Source organism: Poeciliopsis prolifica, unplaced genomic scaffold (genome assembly GCF_027474105.1).
Source record: "Poeciliopsis prolifica strain line A6 unplaced genomic scaffold, Auburn_PproV2 SCAFFOLD014, whole genome shotgun sequence".
Classification (NCBI taxonomy): domain Eukaryota; kingdom Metazoa; phylum Chordata; class Actinopteri; order Cyprinodontiformes; family Poeciliidae; genus Poeciliopsis; species Poeciliopsis prolifica.
The window spans coordinates 1,700,360-1,724,165 of NW_026562389.1; the positions used below are offsets into that span (position 1 = coordinate 1,700,360).

General features: G+C 37.5%; 1 protein-coding gene across 3 annotated transcripts in view; it reads left to right on the forward strand.

Moving 5' to 3' along the window:
• dock8 (dedicator of cytokinesis 8) overlaps positions 1–23,806 on the forward strand; it is a 55,186-nt gene that overhangs the window by 1,571 nt on the left and 29,809 nt on the right. For 2 of the 3 annotated variants that reach the window (XR_008606557.1, XM_055039336.1), the window contains exons 2-9: positions 10,655–10,754; positions 16,017–16,192; positions 16,484–16,555; positions 16,671–16,779; positions 19,343–19,552; positions 19,865–19,950; positions 20,646–20,712; positions 23,637–23,786. Coding sequence is in view for 2 of the 3 variants with exons in the window: in XM_055039336.1 (XP_054895311.1) it covers positions 10,655–10,754; positions 16,017–16,192; positions 16,484–16,555; positions 16,671–16,779; positions 19,343–19,552; positions 19,865–19,950; positions 20,646–20,712; positions 23,637–23,786 (970 nt within the window). In the remaining variant the exon portion in view is untranslated. Of the gene's footprint in view, positions 1–10,654; positions 10,755–13,500; positions 13,760–16,016; positions 16,193–16,483; positions 16,556–16,670; positions 16,780–19,342; positions 19,553–19,864; positions 19,951–20,645; positions 20,713–23,636; positions 23,787–23,806 lie in introns of those variants that run through there. The other variant, XM_055039337.1, reaches the window with a different exon arrangement.

Genomic DNA, 23,806 nt, shown 5'->3' on the forward strand with positions numbered 1-23,806 from the left:
AACCTTCTGAGGCCTTCACGTAACAGCTGTATTTATACTGACATTAACCACAGGTAGACTCACATTACTATTTTGGTGACTTCTGAAGGCCGTTAGTTGCATCTTAAGGTTTTATTTAGGGGTGTCAGAGTAAGTGGGGAGTAAATATGATACACTAGCAAAGCATTTCTACATTTTATTTGCTTAAAATATATGTATCTGTTTCCTTTGCTGACTGTGCACTGTGTATCTCTCACATAAAATCCCAATGAAATAAGCTATAGTGTGAAAAGTTTAAGGTGGAGGTATATATTTCCTCTTTAGAGCACTGCAAATATCTCATGTCAGAAAGAGCAATCTGAAAAACAGCTTAATAAGAGAAGGCTGGTAAACTCTTATCCGGGAGGAAATCTGTAAAAATTAGATAGAGAAGAGTTGTCAGATAATGGAGAATTTATTTCTTCCAGGAATGTTTTATAGAATGTAGCCCCACATGTTTTCTTGAGATCTGTTTGGAGATGGTATAATGCAAAGAAGCCAGAGGAAATATAATCTGAGATAAGGAAACCTCTGATAAAGGCTGCAAACTTATACATTAAACTATTCATGCATCTGTTGTTGCTTGAGCAAGTGCTCCTACTTTTGGTACTGTAATGCAATTTGATTACTGATCGGGAAGACCAGGTCAGTCCGAGGATTCCCCTCTCAACCCAGTGGAGATGGTAAAGGATAAAGAATAGGAACTCCCTCCTGGACAATCTCTTCCACTCATTGCATGTTACAGCACTGGAGAGCTCCTTTAGTAACAGGCTTCTACATCTTAAACAGACATAAGGGCATTATCGTAGGTCTTTCCTCCCTGCAGCTGTTTCTCACTCAATAAGCTGTTTACATTTCTGCTCTTCTTACACAGGCTTCAATAATCAACAATTAAACAGCACACTTTGTATTTTTTATTTTTATTTTATCCCAATCATCTGTACATTCCTTCTATAGTTGCTATTTAATTAGAATTTTAGTTATCTAAAATTGATATTACTATACAGTTTCTATTTTATTTGTTTATTCCTGCTATTATGGTTACATTTTCCCATAAAGGGACAGCTAAAGGATTCTATTCTGAGTGATTCATTTGTTTTCTAGCCACCTTGACCAATACCCATGGATCAGACACTCAGTTTTTCTTCTATGTCACAAGACAATGGTGCCTCCGCCAAGTGTAGTGCCACTTCCTTGTGGATTTTGTTTTACTGTTTAAGGCAAACCTAATGTTTACAAACTACTAAGGTGGATTAAAATAAAGCCAGATAAAGTCTATGAAATGTAAAATGTCATTACAACAAAACAGATTTTCTTCTGTATGACTATCATGCTCTTACAACCATTAAGGAACTTTGAGGTGACTCATTAATTGAATATCTACAACATCTTGGCGCCTCGAGTGATTAAGTGACGCCATTGCAAATGGTTAATAGTTTGGGTTATGCAGAACTGATTTGATCGTTTCCATAGCAATGAGTTTGATCCTCTTCCTTTTGATTCTTCCCCTGCTGGGGAAGTTTGCCATGAAAACGAGACAGCTGAGGCTGTTTGGACTAAGACGGCATTTCAAGAGATCAGATTTGAAATGGAGACTGTCGAGTCTGAAGACTTAAGTTCGGTTTTAAAGAAGATGACATTTGGTGACAAGCGCAGTCCCAGTGAACGATTTATCCAAACTTCCAAAAGAACAAAGTTGCCCGCCTGAAGAAGTTTCATTACAAGATCTTGCGGCAAACAAAACAAATAGATTTTTTGAGGCTCAAGAAATTACCACCAAAGACGCAGAAAATTTGTTTTCTCACCTAAAAGAAACTACATATGGAAACCGTTGTTGTTAATGTTATTTTATTTGTGCTTATTTGACACTCCCTGGCTTATTATGTACTATCTTTTTTCTCTTTTCCTTTTAGTTTTTTCTGTTTTGAATTTTATCTGTATTGATTCTAAAGAAAGTATCACTTACATGGTCTCAGGCATCTACATCACAAAATCAACTCCAACATAATTTGGTTCCTTGAGGTTTTCTGATTTAGCCCCGCCACAGCATTTCATTCAGTTTGTCGTTGTACTGATGACCCACTTTTAACCAAGAACTAGTAGTCAGGTTTTATATGTTAAGCAATATATTTAGACATCACATAAAGTCTGATTTCAGAATGAATTAGCTATTTGGCAACTGTTGTAAATTTTTACTACTTATAAATAATCTTTTCTCATTTTAGATCAGATTTAGACTGTTTGGAAGTTGTCTTATAGCTTTCCCCCGAATATCTGGCAGCATGTTGGTCAGATGTTGGCATACCTTTCCTTAGTTTTTTCTAGCTTTATCTTTGAATTGCTTGTGTCTAACATTTTGGATATCTTTCCACAAGCTTCTCACAAGTTTGCTGTAGTTGTGTCATTTCTTATGACAGAACTGGTGCAAGTGAGTCAGTTTTGTTAGCCACCGTGCTCATGCACACATTTTCAGCAACATCCAGAAATGTTCTGGGAGTTGCTGATTAGGACTGTGTGATGGCAACTTTAAAACCTTTATTTTCTTAGGCCTGTTTGTAACTAATTTGGTTGTGTGTTTAGCGCAGTTGTTTATTTTGAAGAGCTAATTTTTGCCTAAGCTTATCTTGAAATGCTGTCTCAATATCTTCCTATAATGACGTCTCCTCATGATACTATCTGATTTGTGAGGTGCACCAGTTCATCCTGTAGGAAAACACACCTACAACATGATGTTGTCCCCTTCATACCTGATATTTGGGAAGGTGTTCTAAATCATGCAAGTTCTCCATTTTCCTCTCTAAATGTAACAAAGATGATCAAACACTTCAAATTTAGTTTCATCAACCCACAGGACATGCATCCACATGTAGTGTTTTTGTCCCCGAGTTCAACTGTAAACTGTAATCAGTTTCTTATGTTGCCTTGGGAGTAGTGGTCCCTGTGAGGGGCCCTTTATAAGTTGAAGTTGATGAAAGAAATAAACATTGATTGAATTTCAATCTTTGGGTGCATTGGTCAAATAGCTTCTAAGTGCAACAATAAGTCAAAAGAAACTTGGAAAGTAAGCCAGCCAGTCACAAAGAGGAACAGCAGCACAAGTTGAAACTCTACAGTTTGAGTAAGATGAAAATATCTTTCTTATCATTTACACTGATACACATTTGTAGACATGTTTTCATTGTCCTTATCAGGCTGAAACAATCTTTTGTTTATACACCCCATAAATATTCTATAGTCTCAGGAGCACCTCCTTGCCTCCACATCTTTTTATCAGCACAGCGTGTGCAAAGGAAATCCTGCAAACTGAGAACACACCATCACTCACTCGTATCACTTCACTTTTCGGTGTTAAGAGCAGGAAATGTGTTTCTTGATATAGGCACCGAAAAAAAAAGGGGAACGGGGAAGAAGTTTGCCTGTCAACAAATGCAAGACATTCATCACATAAGAGATGACTGCTGAGTTTAGCTGGAAAAGGTGGTAAATATCTAATAATCTCCATTTGAACTTGATGTGATTTAAGAGCATATGGTAACAGGTGTGAGGACAGCTGTGGGCATGCAGCCTCTATTGTTCAATACTTCTAAGTGGAGAGGGGGGCTCTGGATTGTGTTTCATCTGATTTCCTGTGGGTTTTCGGCAGATGTCATCTGTTGACCACCGGGTTTGCTGGTGGGCCGCTCTGGTACTTCTCAGTAAAAGACTGAAATAAACATATCTCTTCAAATTCAAGAGACAAATTCTGCCTTTGTTTTTATGAAAGTCTCTTTTGGACCCTGGTTTTCACTTGAAGCCTCCAGCGACACAATTCTTGCAAATGATGGTTATGTTAGTGTGTGCCTCCCTTCGAGAGGAAGTTGCATTGTGATGTTGCTGATAGCAGTAAGACCCATTAAGTCTGGAGACATATGATAGGATGAGACACACAGTGGGGACCATCTTTTTAGTCCTCTCACTTCTCTTGTATCCATGCCACTCTGCTTTTCTTGATCTCTTGTCTTTTCTTCTTGGCTTAGATTAAAAGAAAGAACTTTGATTCTAAGGAGAAGGATTTTAAGATTTACAGAAACACTCCTCCCATAGACAAACAAATAGGACTGCAGACAGTTTTCAGAACAAATTCCCTCAGGAGCTGACTTGTTAGGAGTAAAACTAATAATTTTGTTTACATCTTTCAATTGATCTAAGACATTTTCAGTTGTATTTTAGGAATCCACTAGCAAATAATAGGAGTCAAACTGTTATTCTTTTTACATTAAGTTTACAGTGCATAAAGTTTATAGGACAGGAATTTCTCTCATTTCAGTTCTGTTTGAAAAATAATTGAATGGAAAATAGTTAAAATGATATAAAAGTCTTTGTGTTTTTTTAAATAATATTACATTATACAAACTGAATAAACATGATCAAAAACTAAAATTTAATAAACAAGCAAAATGATTATTCAAACAATGAAGAGCAATACAATAATTTAGCCACTTTTATAATATTTGCAGAGCAGAATTATTGTAATTCCTTACTTGGTTTGTTTTACAGATAATTGGAAGTAAGTAGCAAATTGATCGATGAATAAAACTATATGTTTAATCAATTATTTTTTTTAAAAATCTATGCATTTAAAGGGTTGGCTTCTTGAATGTTTCACTGTTGAGGAATAACAGTCAACATATAATTGCATTAAAATAAAACTTAAAAGTAACGTGATGAGCACATAAAATACATACACAAAAATACAAATGTATTAAAAACTAAAATAATAAACCATTAACTGAATAAAATTAAATAATTCCAACAGTTTTATTATGCTACATTTTTAAGAAATATTTGTGCACCATTACATATTTTTAATTTCTTGTAGAAAATATATTTTTATATTTGGAGCAGATATCATATTGCATTCTCCATTTCTGCTGGAGAATGTAGGGGCCAGTCTCGGGTTTAGGATTGTAGGTTAGTTTCTCTGTGTAACCTGAACAGATTAGAAATATCCTTTATTGTCCAACAGTGGGGAAATTCAGATGTCAAAGCAGCAAGTTAAAGTAAGTTAAAACATGTACAGTCACACTAAGGCAAAAAAAACAAAAAACTGCATCAAGGACAAATTTGTAAAATAAATAAAAAAATCTATACAATTATTGAAATAGAATCCTCAGATGAAATGAATTGTGCAGCTGAGTGGGGTGATTTAAAAAAACAAAAATACAGATGACATTCATGTTTGTGAAAACAATGCTAAAACAGCATTATTTATTCCTGTTATTTTAGATGATTTGTATTTTATCTAAAATGACAAAAACTGCATATAACAGCAATAGCTTTTCGAGCTTGTTGGGAACAGCCATGGCAGTAAAATCTTATAGGTGCTTGAAGGCAGGACCTGCAATAAAGCACTAATGTGCTTTATTAGGGTGCAGTAGTCTGTCACTGGAGGAGCTCTCCAGTTCAGCAACAGCTGAAACAGCATCAGACGGGTAAGTGGACAAATGTTAAACTCACAATTTAAACACATTAGTCCTTTAACATTGTGTAAAATAGAAGGTTTAATTCATTCTCCCAAGGAGGCTTACCTTTTTTAATGTGTGTCACTAAGAAGCCTGTGAGTGGTTTCAGAAATATGTTAAATGTTTCTGTGTTTAGTGCCTCAGGGTAACTGTAAATGTTAATTCAAAATCATGTCTGATTTACAAGTACCTAAATATGTGGTAGTAGGATGAAGTTGTATGTAAAACACACTTTAAAGTATCACATTTGCAACTTATAAACATTTTATAAAACAAAAATTGTAAACAAGCAGTGATGGCTCACAAGCAGTGATGGCTCACATTCAGCTTGAAGGAGAGGTTTGGGAATTATGCCAGAAACACTGACAGGAACCCACCATACACTCAAACAGCAAGTGTAGGCCTGCCATGTGTGACATAACAAAAAGCTTCCAGCTTGCAGATGCATTGTAGTTGATGTTAGGCCCACAACACATGCTGAGATGAGGTTTCATGGAAAATTTCCTGACACAATTTGGAAATCTCACCACTTTGACAAAGGATGATCATTTTAGGAATTTGTCCTCCAGTGACAATCTCATGCTGTCATCATCACAGCACTGGATTTCACAAGCAGGTTCTTCAAATCTTAAAGCATAATAGCTTGAAGTTTAACTAAAGTAGGGAGAGGTGAAGGACACGGTCCACATGCCATAAATATTTCACATAAAAGCTGTGCATACATTGAAATTATTGCTAAAAATGCTTTGCTCTATTGCACATGCCCAGTATGGTCTGGAAAATCTTGAAAGAAAGGGAAAATAAAATATCTTTCAGGTCTGATTATTTATTCAGAACAAAAATTGAGCATAAAATAGCAGCATTATCAGACATCATTCCTTGTCTCGTTCTCTAAAGATCCATCTGTCTGTTTAAAAAGATGAGCTTGTCTGTCTTATTGTTCCGAAAAACAACATTGAGATTGGCCAGAATTAGCAGGTCAGACCTCATAATCAATAGTGGTCAGGAAGGCTGATTCCTGCTCTATTGACTATAACTGAGTCCAGTGTATTGAGAGTGGTGAGTGCTGGGGTAAGGTAGTGATTTCAATCTGAGGCTTGGAGGATGCAGACTGGAGCATCCTCAGTTTCCCTCAAGATGCCACCCTGGGCGGTTGCCCATGTCACACAAACAAGAAACCCACTGCCATAAAAGACTGTAGTTCATCTGTGAATTCCTTTATTGTGATTTTCAGGATTTTTTTGCAATACATTTCTGATGACAATATTGATAAATATGGTAAAAGTTCACATACAATACAAACACTTGATGCAAAATGTTTTAATTGTTACATCCCTATTACATATAAAATATTACAGCGATTAACTACATACCTTGTAGAAATTAAGTGTTATCGGCAGACTCATTGGTTTTGGGGGAGGAACTTGTGAACATGACCGATTGACATTCCTTTAATTTAATTATCTAGTGTGTCTGATTTGTTGAAAGATTCATGTTTTTATTACTTTCTTTTTAAGTTCAAATGACATTATGTCATTGAAGGAACAGTGATGAAGTGTATGTTTTAAGAAGTGCCACTTTAACTATTTTCAGAGATTGGCAGTAAGGCAGAGATTTTGTGTTTTGATGAGGTTTAACATCCCAGCTTTTTTAGACCAAAGTGGTTGCACATTTTTTTTTTCATTTGGCAGTAGGGTTTTGACCTCATTTAGAGATCTCATGGACTTCTTGTCCTGTCATCCAAAAGCTCCAGATGTTCTTCTGATGTTTTCACGTGAAATCTTGACTCGGTTTGGATCCTCAGAAGAACTCAGGTTATTTCCAGAAGTTTCAATGCAAGCTGCTTTTGGTAAAATGACAAAATCCAAAGCTTTTGTTTTTATCCTCTTGACTGGCGCTTAGCTTTTCTGTGACAAAGGATGCCCAGGGAGAGGCCCGCTGAAGAGAGAGACAGCTGTTGCCTGCTGTCACAAGCTGTTTGCTTACCAGCGGTAAAATAATGTCAGCTTGGTTCTACTGGCAAGAGCTGATTACAGTTTTCATTCCCTGGTCTTTTTATAGACAGGGACCTAATGTCAGTCATTGTTTGTGATCTAACAATCTCCTTTGTGCATGCCTGCAAAATTTTGTGCCTACAAATTATACATTTTGTACATGACTTGTATTGAATTGTAGGTTGAATCATTCTGGTCTTTGTAGGACTGATGGAACATGCAGAAAGGAATTAATGCCAGTGTTGTCAGGAGGTTACTTTGTACTAAGTTATGTTATAAACTGTCTTTTGGATTTTTAGTTGTTTTTTTATGAAAATTCAGCTTAAGCACCAAAGAATAAACAATTATTTTAAAAAATTGTGTTTTTGTTTCAAAGTTTTTGTGTTAACAGCATAAACTAGAAAAGATAACAGGTCTAAAAGTATACATTTTCATATTGATCTGGTAAATTATACAAGCAGCAAATTTATAATTTATAGACAAGTCAGTTTGAGTAAATACAAAGAAAGGCCTATAAAAAATATTCCCCTCCCTGAATGTTTCACCCTTTTCATTGATTTTTGCAAATCAGTCACAATCAACAAAATTTGCAACAAAATCATTTGCAAAATAACTATGAATATTTGACACAAAAATAAGTAATTGCTTCACTTACCATCTTCAAAATGACTGACCTAATTCAACAATTAGAGCTAGCGGTTTCACAAGGGGCAGAATGGAGATTTTCTGAATGCAGTGATTGTAGTCCAAAGACGTCTGTGTCTGGAAGGTCCACAGACTGGTTAATCAATATTCCTGGCTGTGATTACAGAATGAAACATCAGAACACTCCAAGGAGATCAGAGAAAAGGTTATTGAAAGTATCACTCAGGAGATGGATATAAAAAAAGTTCTAGCATACTGAGCATCCCTTGAAGTTCTGTTAAATCATCAAAAAATGGAAGGAATGTGGTTAATGTGTAAATCTGCTCTTCTCATAAGCACTGTATCAATCTTGTAGTGCACAAACCAGAAATTACTTGAATATTTCTTAAATTTTAGTTTTCTTAAATATTCAATTCTCTTAAACTTTTGCACATATTTTGACACTACAACCACACACGTCTGGATAATCTCTGTAATAGACCAACAAGGTGTGTACATACTTTTGTAAGGGACTAAATGGGTTGTGGGATTCCTGTCAGAAATCAGAAGCATAAGAAGTATATGGTGAGCTTGAAGAGCATAACAAGCTCCTGACACAATCATTAGCCGGCCTGCTTTGGTGCAAGGTGCAAATATGCTGCTTCAATAAACCAGTTAAGGGACCAACAGCATTGTGGATATTTGCAGAGTCAGGTTGTAAGACCGTGTGTGCGCACTGTTGTGGGGGTCGGTTCTGATGATTTCAAAGCAACTTTTGCATTAGTACAAGGTAGAGAGTTTCATTGTTTGGCCTTGTAATTGCAATGCACCGAAGGATTCTTGTGGAAGCAGAATGTGTGTGTGTGTGTATGTGCTGTTATGTGTCTGTGGTTATACCTTTATGATCCCATTTTTGGTGTATTTCTTGAGTTCACCCCATGCAATTGTTTTAATCTTAGTTTGCAGTGGTGTTTTGCTAAACATTGTCTTTAATCTTTTTATTCAATCATTTTATTTTAGTGGCAGTGTGGCTATGTGTTTGAATAAATACCACTGCCCTGCTGGACTTTGCTCTTTGTGTAGATTTGCTTGCACACCACCCATGTCTTGACCTTACTGTACTCACTCAGCTTGTAACGTGATTTATAGGGACAGTGGAACAGGAATTGAACACCTTCAAGGATGTTCAGCAGTTATATTGCGAGAGTAAATATGCCAAAATACTACTAATAAGCAATATTGGATCTTACATGACATTAACTGTGTTTACATGCGAATGAAGCTGAATGAAGCTGTCTTTCTGCTCATATGTGTTTTACTACAGCTTCATAGGCTTTAGTGTTGTGACACTCTCTCCCAACATTTCATTGTCTATGGTTTGTGGAGATAATTAGTAACAGTTATGTTGCAACAGGCTTAACAAACTCATGAGACTGACCACAGGGGAAGCAACCAGCAGTGTGACCCATTTGCTCAAGTCTTGTGCCCTTTAAATATTTGCTGTGTGGATGTGTCACACTTCTGACATTTGAATATTCTAAAACAGGCACTTATCAAACCTTTGTTAATATGCAGACAGTATATATAATTACATGAAACAAGTAAAGGATTTTCTGTGGAAGATTTGGTCAATCTTCTATGACATGGTAGATTAATTATGAAAAAATAGACGATGAACCCTCTCTGAGCATATGGAATGTGAGGAACAAACTGGGGCACTGTCTCCCAGTTCTTGTTCTCCCTTCCTTTTATAGGGGTAGCTCTAGGAAAGCACAGACAAACACTGTCTACCCAGCATTTCTGAATACTCCTTTATCCGTCTGTCATGTTGATTTCCTGCTTGGTTTGACCCTTGAATCAGAACACCATCATTTCATCCAAAGCTGGTTTATTTTCAACTTGACAAAGCATTTCAATGTCAGTGGAAATTTGCTAGTGGAAGCAAAAGTATAGATAATCCAACTCAAAAATTGATGGAACCCAATGTGTTTTAGACCAAAAGTGGATCTAATATTATTTAGACATACATTCTTTCTGAAGAAAGTGGATGAGGTTTTCAGATTTTTTTTTGTAAAGTCTGTAGCTGTATCAAATCAGAAATGCACTAATGTAAGATTTTGTGGCAATTTTTAAAACGATAATTTTTTTAAAATCTTTGATCTTCAAAATTGATTTTTGACCAGCTCCAGTTTTCCTTTAAGAATGATAAATAACAGTTGAATATTTGTTTTAGTAAACTCTCGTAATAAAATGAAATAGCAACTTCTCCTAAAACAGAGTTTGTTGCCTTGTTTGACTTATTTTCAAACATTCCACAGATGACGAAAGTCTTCACTCAGTGACAGCTTCCAAACCAGGAAGTGTTGTTGTCAATGCAACCTAGATTATTTGCATATGATGTGTTAACTGAACAAAAATTAATTTCTTGGTGCATCTATAGCACAAATAAATCTTGCTAATTTCCTTTTTTCTGCCTTATGATCATAAAGCCTTACAAATATGTTATGTTTATTCCAGGCACAGTTCTGCAGAGGCCAGACGGAATTTCATTGGGAACTATGGCTTATATCATAGTCGGTCCAACTCCAATTCTTCTTCCACGGCCTACGTCAATGTGGTGAGTTTCGTTCTGTAGGAAAATAATACATTTGCGTTTGAGTTCACACCTGTTTATTCTATTGATATCCCACATCATCATCATAAAATGTGCCTTTCAAATATTCAACTAATTCTGAGGTAGCATAACTGCATGCAAGGAAATGGAATATTTTTTTTCACTGATGTTTTTTCTTGCTTTTCCTGCTATTCAATATAAACTTTGAGGATCAACACACTAAAACACTGTAAATGTAATCTGTTGTAATATTGTTACTGTTTGCTGAATTTTTCCCCCTAATGCAGCAGCACTCTAACAGCTTTAGTGTTTGTAAGCGTATCATCCTCGCATCCTCTTTACTGTCATTATCCTGGAGAAAGACTGACTCAGTGCAATGTCTAGTCTTGGAGATTATTCTTTAAGTCCAAAAAATCTTCAACAAAACAAGAAAATGCCTTAGCAAAGACGACTGTATGAATAATCGCAGTGGATGGGAATAAGCAGGTGTGCCCAGCAAGCATGCAAAATAATTAAAAAGTGAAATGATTTTGCTAATTCAATTTAAAATACACAGCTCACATATTAAAATGACTCCTCATAATTAGAGTGATATGTTTCAAATGTTTACTATTGTTGATTCACATTTTTATGACTTAAAGTTAATGATTACACAATGTCTTGTTTCTAAGAAGCTAGAATATTTAATCAGACCACTTTAATGAAAGCATTTTGAAATTATTTTTAATGATGCAATATTGTTTGAAAATGTCAAATAAAATCCTTCGGAAGGAGAAAAGATGCCTTTGCTAATGGAGCTAGTTGTTCAGAGTGCTATCCAAACATTTTAATAGAATGCTGGATGGAAGAACAGCTTTGGTAGAAAGCAGCCTTTTGGTAGTTGTAAAACACCATTTTAGAGTTCAGAGGAGATTCCCAAAATGTGGACTGGACTAGAGTCACAGCCTTGAGAGCCACAACATACAGATCTATCAAGTTCATGCTCTACGTTGTTCTGTTCTGCTCCTTCTATTAAATCACTCCTGAAGCAAAGATGTTAGAAGTTTTTCCATCTGGTCTCAAGAGAAGAAGGAACAGACTGTTTCTGAGAGATCCAAAGTTCTTTTTTTAGATGAGGGTACATTTTGGTCTGGAAAATGTACCAGTTTTTACAATCCATGATGGGCAAGGAAGGCAGGTCATTGATGGTGTTGGTCCACTGTGTAGTCTTAAGTCCAAATAAAGGGCAAACATCTATCAGAAAGTGTCATGTTTTTTTTCTGCTGGCAAGCTACATGTAAATGCCAATTTTCACATTTTCCAACAGGACCTGACACCTACCCACTCTGTCAGCAGTACTAATACCTCCTAAAATGAGGTATTAATAGACCAGCAAATTTGTCTGACCTAAAATCCAACAGCATGCTGTGCTATAGACTCTATTGCATATAGTCAGTCTAAACCTCCATTGAACCTTAGGAGAGCCACAGGCTAATAAACCTCCATGCCACACTGCGTTGTTGCATTAATTCATGTAAAAGGAGCCCCAACTAGTATTGAGTCACTGTCCTGTGTTCCTGTATCTAAGATCCTTTAGTTTTTGGCATTATGTATTTTTGGCATTTGCCCAGAAACTGATTTTTTAAAATTTATTTATTTATTTTTTCTCATTAGCGCTAAGCCATCATTATTGAAAATAAGTGAAATAAATTCTTTAGGATATAACACCCTGCTTAAAAAATTAACACAAGTTTTATTTTTTTAAACTGAATGCCTGAAATATATTATCGTTTTCACATTATTGTAATTCAATTAGATGTACCTAGACAACAATACATGTTTCCTAAACACGGTTTGGAAAACTCTGGATTTCTTTCTACAAAGGAGTGAATATCATCATTGCAGGTTGGAGCAGAGCAGGTTGTTATCACAGTTCTTCTGAGCAAACAAGCAGAATGATGCAGTCTAATCCTGTGCAGGAATTGGTTCCCACACTACGCTTCAAGACTTTCTGTGGCACCCTTTGAGTCCCTGTCTATGCTGTCCAGTGTTTTATCTTCCACTTCCTTCTTTTTTTAATCCTAGCTTTTCTCTGTCATTTCATCATACTTTACTGCCCTACATTTTTGTCACTCAAAAGTTTACTAAAGCTCTTAAGTGCGAAGTCTCCTGACATATCTGTAGCGTGACTTAGCTAAAACCCTGTTATACTTCCCTGGGTTTGATCCTTGAGCTTCTCAGCTGACATGGTTTCGGTTGCACTACTTAGACTATTCACCCCACTCTTCCACCTCCACCTGCTGGCATCCAACGCTGTTAATCTGTAACCTGTTTGAGTCGGGAAATGGGTCAGCGTCGAGGCTGCTGACTGGCACTGGATGGGGCTGTTTACCTTCCAGCTTATAAGGGGCACCAAATGTTTAATATGTCTGGATTTGGCATGCAGGGAGAGAGATTTTAATGCCATAATCTCTGGGACGGTGGTTTTCTTGTCATTCAGCAGTGAAAGCTGAGGGATGAGTGAGGGATATTCACTGTGGCAGTTGTGCTTGGAAATCTGTGTGTTGCTGGTTGAGTGTTATTTTAGTTTTGCTGCAAAAATGAAGAGATTAAACGAAAAGCTTTGCATAATATTGTGCGCTGCTCCTGTTTGCCCCTGTGCAATCTGTTCCTGTGTTGAAACACTGTTTGAAAGTGGGAGCGCTTCAGTGATGTCACTTCCTCCAAAGCGTTGGTGGTTTTTAAGCATGTTCAAGTTTTTAGTCTGAATTTAAGCTAATAGAAAGCAGATGGTGCCATCTTTCACTCCAACTGGTCCTGATGTTGGATGTTTCCCTCCACAACCCTCTGTTGTTTTCATCTTCTATGAATGAGAGGATGATCGTAAAGAGGATCTGTTCGCTAGGTTGTGGTTTAGTTTCAGTAAAAAGTAATCAGCGTCAAACGAACAGTAGTGCAGGTTCCCATATCCGGACTGCGCCATTTTGTACACTTCCTCTTTAAAGTGGCACTTTTCAGTTGAGAGCAGGGTAAGTCTAACATATCTATTTGAGTTGTGCAGGTACTGACAGAGACTTTAAAGCTACATTTAAAACTCATATCTGTGGTGAGGTTAAATTGCTTACAGTTTCTGTTGCAGTCTCATCTGGCTTGATAGGGTGGATTATAATAGCAAAGTGTCGGAAGATTTATCAGTTTCTTAAATAACCGTACCTGATGTATACTGAAAACGTTTAAATAAGAGAATTCATTATGTTAAATCTTGGAGCATTTTTGTCTCTTATAGCCTAATAATAAAGCATATGAAAGGTCACAGTTTGTATCATCTGGCTGATCTGCCTTAAAAAGCAGATTTTGCAGAAATATGATCATCATCATTGAGAGCTGATTGAATTCTTAAGCAGTCTTCCTTTCTCCCTTGTGTTAACTCTGCAGAGCACCAGTCACAGATTACAAACATGCATGCATTAGCATTCATTATTTTTTTGGGGGGAGTTCATGCTCTGCACTAAAATAGAGAGAGGCTATGCTATGATGGTTGTTCTAGGTCTGAGTAAGAGTGCCTAATTTGGAATTATGTTGAGGCACACACCATCTCTGTAGAGTCAAGATGCTTCACCTGTGTACACTATATAATATCGCATAGCTCTTTTTTTTAATTGCTACTATTTTGTAGCTTGCTGATACAGGCGCTCGTGTCATTAGTTTTGCAGAGAAATGTGCTTCAGGGTGCGCGGATGTGCAAAAACATGTCTGCAGGCATACAGAATTTGCTCTGCCTGTAAGAGCTGCGTAGAACAATGACTTATGTTGTTGCTGATTTCCCCACCTCTCCTCTGTGCACATACTGCTCATGAGTGCGTGCATAACATATGCAATAATACCGCTGTGCTTTTATTTTTCTCTTTTCCACCTCCCTACATGTAGAGTTTTAAAAATACACTCTGCTAAACCCTTGTAGGAGAATAAGCATGATTAAAAGCTTAGATGTTTTTTTTTTGTAAGCTGTTCTGAATATTTATATGCAAGGAGATGCTGCTTGTCTTTTTTGCATTTGTCTTTGTAAACTATTTTTAAGATTTCAGAAGGAGACTCATGTTTCTGTAAGTTGTCTGTCTCTGCACCCTGTTAACAGACTGGAAAATATGCCCAATTTTCTTTTACGTTCCTGCAGGACCCTCTTTTTACCTGCATAACCAGCTTAGCCTGACTACTTAGACTTTCCTAATCAGTTGGGCATTTTGCTTCCAGTTCCCTTACAAAAAAGGCTCACTAAACATTGATCTTGGGGATTTGTTAAAGTGTGTATTCAAGTGATTATGCTAACTATATGCAGAATTGCCTTTATCCTTGAATGTTAAGATAATTATAGATTTCCTTTTGATCTGCTTGAGAGGAGATTGGGGTTTTAGAGTTACTGTCTAAAAATAGATTCACTAAGAGCAGAAAAGGCCCAGCTGTCTAACACAAGCCAAGTTTTTCCAGTTACTATTTATGTCGGTTTGTGTGTCTTTTGTTCCTAGACAGGTATGAGGTATTAGAAAATAGTCATGATTCAACTTGTTGGTCCTACCGCCCCTTTAAAAAAAAATAAAAAAATCTTTTCTGCTTACAGTGAATTACACAAGTATACATGCTAGCTGAACTTTTTCACATATTCTCAGATTACTACCATCAACTTCAATGCATTGTATTGCCAGTTTACACAATAAAGTAATGAATAACTATGAAGTAGGAGGAAAATTCCATATAGTTTCTCTTTTTACTAATAGAAATATAAAATGTGATGTGCACAACAGACTAGCTTTGTTGATTTATTTTATATCCACCTTTTTAATCTTCTAGATATTTTGGGGTATGTCTCTACTTCCTTTGCAACTTTTTCACCCATTCACCTGGTTGTGCTTATTCTTTGCAACAGATATTTCCACCTGAGCTGTGAATATCTGAAGCTTCTCCAGAGTTACAGTGGTCCGTCCTCTTGTCTGCTTTTCTGATTAACCTTTTCCCTGTCTAGATGAAAGTCTGTGGCCCTAATATTTTCTTGCTTTAATGTTGTTGAATGTTGCCATGGTGATCCAGGGTGCTCATACCCGGAAATATATGTAATCCTTTAAAGAAATCACAATTATTTTTTGGTAAAAAGGTAATTTCTCTTGAGATGCAAAGCTTTAATGTTTCCTTAAAACATTTGATTACATTTGCTGCTAAAATGCCTTAAGGTTCCTTTAATCTCCTTCCATCAGAAAACTTAACTTTCATATCTATGATCTATGGATTTCTCAGCCTCCGGCGTATGACGCAGTGGAGCCATTGGACCTGGAGGAGTTCCTGATGTCACAGTTAAGAAGTGAAGATTCAGATCTGATGCATGAATTTGGAGATTTTCCTGACGATGACCTGAAGGTGGAGCAGGTGGAGAAGGAGCGACGTACCATCCGGCACTCTGTCCCAGAGGATGGGTGGGTTATGAGCCAGAAAACATCAAGGAGAGGAAGATTTATATAATGGCCACAGTTTCACAATCTCTTAGAGAAAGACTTTAAGACACAAGGCTTTTATTGGAATGTTTTCTTTCATTTCGTAAACTATTTTGCAATTTTATCTTGCGAAACATGCGTGTCCTGCACCTTGACCATGACTTTCAGATAAGCTAAAATGTAGAATTAATGGTTTTCAGATGTCTCTGAATGTCTGCTTACATATTTGCGTGTCTGCATATTTTTTTTCTGTTCTCATTCCTTTCCTTTCAGAGGCGACTTAGATCCACATGTGAGAGATTGCGTGAAGAGTTACACCCAGCCGTGGCTGGTTGTTTCCAGGAGGTAAACTCTGCAACTTTGTTTCTGTCCAGTGATCTCCATTTTTCCCTGAATGACAAACATCAACATTCTGTACATCGCATGTTAATCCTTGTTGTCTGTGTTTGTGCATGTAAAGGTGCCAGGGGGATGGCTGGAGTGCATATTCAGAGCGAGTCGGCCTGCATAAAGTCCTGCATAAGCAAATCTTTGAGTCTGATTTCCAACCAGAAAACAAAGACAAACCAGTAAGAAGCCTACTTACTTACAGGACTGTTTGTATGACATTATAATTCCAGCCTGTTTTGAACAGTTTAAGCACAAAATAGACTGCTAATCAAGCTAACGTGAAACGCACTAATATTTGGTTGATTAACCTGAGTTTATAGAAGGTTTTCGGCCTTTATTCCCTTTTCAACAATGAACACAGTGAACAGTGAATGAACAGTTTGCGCAGAGAGGCTCAATGCAAATGCAAATGTAGTATTCCAGACATCACAGCATCTATTTGATCACATGACCACCTAGTATGTAAATATATTTGCATGTTGACCATTGACAATAACTGACAGTCAGGTAGACATAAAACCTGGTAATCATCTTTCCATTTAGCCGATGTGATAATGCAGACTTGGCATAATCTTTGTCATGTGTGCATGATTAGATGTCTCATTTAAGTAGCTATTGACCCTCCAGAAAGATGCCAATCTTGGCATACTTTGCTCCTCAGCATTCACTCAGCTTGCCACAATTGTTGCTGTTCACTTTCACATTGTTATGATGCCACTTGCAGTTGACTCTGGGCTATTTAGTAACAAGTGATCTTTACAATTTGACATACACAGGTCAGGTGGCATCCTCTCATAATAACAAATTTGAATTTCCTGAGGATGACCCACTCTATCACAAATGTTTGCAGAAGCAGTCTGCATGCTAAAGTACTTGTTGCACCAATGAAAGCAAAACTTCCCTCATGTTTTCAGTTAGTACACACAGCTGAACGGATCTCTCAAAATCCAGCTTGCTCCCATGTACTTGTGTATGGATAAATTAATATTTGTCCACTTTCCTTGTAATCAGACTGTTTTTTAAAGGAGCTGCAGGAAAAGCAGTCTCTTTATTTAAAGTGTCTTTTGTTGAAGACGCTTCACTAAGAGCAGTATGGCAGCCCATACTGATGAAGGCCTGAGAAGCATGAATGTGAAAAGCATGGGGGTGGGTTCTTTAATACCGAACACAACAGTGTGTTGTTATTCTTATCACTCCCTTCACTGTGAGAATGGCGCTTTCAAGTTTATTTTGCCTCGTTGGCACAGAAATAAAACATACTATTTTACCAATTTGTTTAACAAAATAAGTTCTCCGTGTTGTAAAATGTGAAAAATTCTGAATTCACCAACCACTAACAAGCTGCTCAGGACACTGCCTCATTTTCCTAGTGGTGATTTATTAGGCCAACTTCCCAAGCTGGCCTCTCTGTACTTTTTCTGTCACAGAGTGACCAAATCCCTGGCTCCCACAGTTAGGCTGTCCCTGCCACCCAGCTCCCTTAAAGCACCACTTCCAGCCACTGCTTGCTCTGGTTAATCATCCAAAACCAAAGGCCCCCTATTACTGCTGCAGGCTTCCCATCATGTCTATGCCAGATAGAAAGAGAGAGGGGAAGAACAACACTATTGTCCCCTGTCCTTGGTCCAATCTGTTTCAACAAAAGCCCGGGGTATGTGGTATGATGGACTCCTGGAGCCTTGACAGAGCGAAGCTTTACCAGGGTGGCTGCTCGGTCAGACTTACCCTGTAGTGTAACAGCTTGGATCTGGGCTTGATGGATGATGAGAGTGAAAAAGACAGCAAGAGGGGGGGTGGCATGAGAGAAGGTCCTCATCATGCAGTGCAGCTACAGAGGAGTCATGCCATGCCCAGTAGCTTGGTGTTCTTGCGAGGAACAGAACTTTCTCTTTAAACACAAAAGTTATTGAAATTAAAGAGTATTTTCTGATCATCATTTCATTTCATCATTTGGATTAAATGGATGAATGAATTAATTTCTTTACTTTTGCATATACATAAGAAACTGTCACAAAAAAGATGGATTGTCTTTTTTTCAACTCAGGCTTGTGAAAATATAATCTGAAAACATGGCCTTGTCCCAACACACCGTCTTCTGGGGTTGAAATCCTGGGGTTGCTCCAAAGAGCTCGTGTGTAAACACAGTTTAGGAAATGACCTAGCTGTGACAGAACGTTTTAGGAAGGTTGTATTATTTTAAGATGGCTTCAACCAATCTGGAAGTACTTTGATACTACAAGTGGGTTTATTTTTCAGACATGATCAAAGATGACTCTAAAGGGCCTCTGAACATATCTGTATATCGAAAAAGGAAATTCACTTGATTAGTGGAAGTTCCCGATGCTTTCTTCAGTCCAGATGTGTTGCTTGCAGCGTTTTGGTTGTCAAATAATCATCAACTCCAGAAATAAATGAACACATGAGTTCTGTACTCTGTGCTGCTCAGGACAAATTGACTACATACGTCCTGTGTGTCCTGGAGATAACAATAGAGACAGCTAGCTTAAAGAGTACAGTAGGAAAAGTGTCAGCTTCATTCAGTTTTTCTATATAGCCCCAATTCACAATAAATATTGCCTCAAGGCACTTTACATAAACGATGGCCATCTTTTATTCATTAATGATTTTTCTCTCAAGTATTTTCATTCCTGTCACATGAATGTGATTCTGCTGCTCCCACTTGGATCATTCCTGCACACTAACGTGTCCTCCTCCACGTGTCCTCCTCCATCTTTGCCTCAGGTCAAGTCCCCAACTCTTGCAGGGCTGAGCGATGACTCCAGCCGCACACTGACCTCGTGTGATTTTAATTTGCGAAGCCTGACTCCGGACCAGAGGGTAGAAGGACTGCTGGCCTTCAGCAGCCATGAGGAGCTGGATCGCTTCAACCAGGAGGCGCGGCATGCAAAAAGACATCCTGAGGTGTTTGCGCTGTACCCACCACCTGATGAGGTGAAGTATTCACTATTTAGCTGTTTAAATATGGATAGTTCACATGTTTAAATCAACCAAAGCAGTTAATCAAGGTTTTATTTGTGGAAACTTATGCAAGTTTCCACAAAACTTGTAGTATCAAACTTTTAATATAAATCTTAACTCTGAGCAGATTTGAGCTTCATTTTAGTTTCCACATTTGCAGAACATCAAATATTTAGGAAAATCGGCACTTGCATTGTGCAAAAACATTTATCTGAAAATATACATTTTCTTCCGGCTCATCTACATCTGCTTTTCATTTCTTGCTTCTTTTTGTTTTTGTTCTAGGACGATGCGGTGGAAATCCGGCCCATTCCCGACTGCCCCAAAGAACACATTGGAGAACGCATCTTGATTCGATGCCAGGCCATGAAGTATGTCATGCATTTTCATTATATTGTGGGAGGGAGAGTGGTCCTATCATTTCATCAGCTGCTTTCTGTTCATTGTGCATGGCGGGCAAAGAGCCAACAGTTGCTTGTTTTAAAGTGCAAATCTTCAAGCACCCAATAATGTATGAAAGTAAACTTTAGAGATTGTCATTTATGAGTCTAAGTAGATTAATAAAAATGAATTCATTCTGACAAAGCAATCCATCAGGGTGGAGAACTGCTCTGTGGAGGGGTTCCTCCCTAAAATGTCTGTATTCCTCTCCCTACTTGCTGAATTTTTCTCTGTCTTACACACACACGTACACGCCCATGTACACACACACACACACACACACACACACACACACACACACACACACACACACACACACACACACACACACACACACACAGACCACTCACATTTTTTCGGCCTTACACTTTTCATAATGCCTGTCCCTGTGCAGCCCATACAGCTGCCAAATGTCTGGGTTAATTTCTCAAATTGCAGTGGTTTGGCATCATACTATCTGACCCCTTTTCAGCATGTCATCATTTAGCATTGGGACAATTGGTTCCTTCCTGTCACGACTGCCGTTTACAGGAAGAAAATATATTCTGAGCTCAACTGTAAAAACAGAGTTCCAGTCATTCGCTATAGTTAATTTGCATATTTCCTCTTCTTCCTTCACTTCAAGGTTTGAAATCGACATTGAGCCCATTTTTGCCACCATGGCCTTATATGACCTGAAAGAGAAAAAAAAGGTAAGAAAACTCATTATTTTTGCAGAATAGCTCCTCTTATTAGGTAGTACTGGTCTATCAGGTGTGTCCCAGTGTTCTCACAGATGATTTCATCACATTAATTCTAATACTAGTGATAGTCAGTCAGCTATATTCTTCAAATCTTTGTAAAGATGTAGGATTTGGGAGGAGGTCTCACTTTTCATCTAGTTTGACTCAGGTTGAGCTACTTTGTATGACAGAATCGGGAAAAAAAAGTTTTCGCTCCATCAGATCTTTCAGACGTACTGAAAAAAGAAAGCCATATTGTATGGCAATTGGCAGCAATGAATTGCCTCCGGTGATTTGAACAGAGGCAATATGACCAAATAAATCTTTAGTTTTAAAATGACTGACCACTTGTAAACGAATAGCTTAAGAAACGTCTGGATTTACATGAGCGAATATTTTTTGGGAGGAAAAAGAATGGAAAGATTATGAACATATTGACCTCTAAAATGAGACTTTTCTATTGACCTTTTTAGCTATTCTGCTCTCCTGGTTTTTTGCTGCGTAGCAAGATCAACAGTTTTATGATACTCCAGTGGGTAGAAGAGAAGAACTGAAAATTACCACCACAGAAGGAGATTTACTAGTGTATATTTCAGGATGATTCACCAAATAAAAGTCTGTTATTGAGACTAGTAAAAAGCCTGTGAACCACTTAATGTTTTATTGCTCTTGTATGCAGAAATTGTATTTAGAATTGTATGTCAAAGAACATTTGAGAAGAAAACAAGACCCATTGCGTTACAGACTCCACACAGTACTTAACAGCACCTATATACTCATCATTCAAATTGCTAAGTATTTGTTTCTGAAAAGTTTAATCTTGGTCTCATTGTACCAAAGTGAGCAATTACATTTAAAAATACAACAGTATTTAGCAGACGCAGCCTGCTAAATACTGTTTCTGTCCTACAGAGGGGGCTCTTTCCTGGTAGGTCTCTCAAATAATCGATTGGCATATCGACAGCTGGTATTTAGACTATATGACACTCTGATTGACTTTAAGAAATAAAGGTGTTAAATAAAAAAATGGAGAGAGAGGCAATTTTAGGGGTCCCTACAAATGTGGCAATACCCACTCACCTTAAATAAATTATATTGAAAGCGGTTTTCAAAATGATAGTTAAAAAAAAAGCCAATTTTCTTTCTAAGCTTTTTAAATTAATCTTTACCAGGAGCACCAATATGTCCAGAGAGCACACTAAGTTAAAAAAATTATTGCAAATAATGTGAAGTTGCAATTTTGATACCGTATCTTTGTGGCAGTGAAACAACTTCCTGTCTATTGCTATGAGTAAAAACAGAGGCTGACTGTTGAAAAGTCATGAAGCATGTCTCAATCTGCATGTTGAGGAAACTGTCACTCTTGTTTTGTCAGAGATAATTACAGTTGCAACTACAAACCGATCACTTTTGACCTACTTGTCTTTAAAATCTTCTCCTTTTTTTCCTCGACATATTTCTGAAGCTCTCCTCAGTGTGCTTGTTGAGCCTGTTTTTCTCTGTTTTCAGTGTTGTGGTTTAAAATAGGTTATTGCTTGTGTTGTGTTTTTTCATGCACCTCTCAGGCTGTTTTACGTTTGTGAAATCTGCAGCAGATGTTCATAAAGGTCCACTTAATACTCTGGGTTATTAAAAAATGTCCTTCTTAGAGCACAGAGGCAGGCTTTGGCCCAACAAGCGACCTACTTATGATTTCAAATGTGCAGATGTAAAACAGACAGAGGTTTTACGTTAGGCATGCAACCAAAATGAGCTTAATTTTACAGCAATAAAAAAATAGATTCTTTACAAGTATTCCCTAATAAGAATGATATATCAATCCTGAAGACCATTCCTCTGTAGTCAGCAGTATAAGGTCAGACTCATGCAGTTTATGCACAGAAAATAAATAAGCAGGCATTCTAGATTTTTTTTTTCTGCAGCAGTTTTCACAAAGATTTGTTTTGATTGAAGCTGTTAGAAGAGGAACGTGCTACGCAGATGCTAATTCAAAGGCGCCAGATGTTCTTCTTCTGACAATGCAAAGCTTGTTGGTGCAAGGCGGACACTTCACTCTGTGACCAGAAACGATGTCATGTTGAAGAGGGGTTATTACATTCCATGTGTCTCATTTCATCACAGTTTAATAGTGATTTGCAATAACGATTCTCTCTGAATATTAACATAGTGAACACTGGGCCTTTGCTTTACTTTTAGTGAGTGAGTGATGCATGTCTAACTCGTCATCTGGCTCATATTAGCAAAAGATGAATAGTTTTTTAAAATGTTTCAAAAGTAAAGTAAGAAAAGTATAGGATGCAATTTATTCATTACGTTTAGTCTGATAAACAGAAATAACATACACTGCAACTATTTACCTACAGAAGTCCAACTAGTTGTTGAGTTTTCAATGATGGCTGAAGATAGGCACCAGCTTTCTGGGTAATCCTGCATATATAAGTGGGTGGATGTCTTGCAAGAAAGTGTATTTATCATAAAACATATTGCTTTAAAACCAGTCAATATGCTATGAGATGTTTTGTAGTAGAAAAAAACAGATTAGACAAAAAGACTGCTGCAAAAAACTTATCTAAGCATGCAGGCTGAGCAAAGTTAATCTTGATGATTTCTATCTACCAGCCATGACGGGTTTGGTTTGTTTGAATGTGTGCTGCTCTGGTCAGTGCAGCAGAGGTATGTGCAGTATTATGGACAGAGGTCAAAAGCCCTGCAGTGACACACAGCAGGTACAGCCTGCAGATCAGCCTGCAGGCTGTATTAAAAAAGGGAGAAGAGAAATTGCTGAGTGCTGAGTCAGTAGGGCTTTCTAATCAATTTATTGAGTTTGCTGCTTGTCTAACATACTACTCTTCTCTTTTTAAAAAAAATCATGTTTCTTTCATTTCATCATCCAGATATCAGAGAACTTCTACTGTGATCTTAACTCAGAGCAGTTTAGAAACTTCTTGAAACCTCACACTCCACATGTGGATCACTCCACCTTGGCAAGGTCTGCCATCTTCTCTGTTACTTACCCGTCCCCTGATATATACCTGGTCATCAAGGTAAGAATAAAAACCAAAAT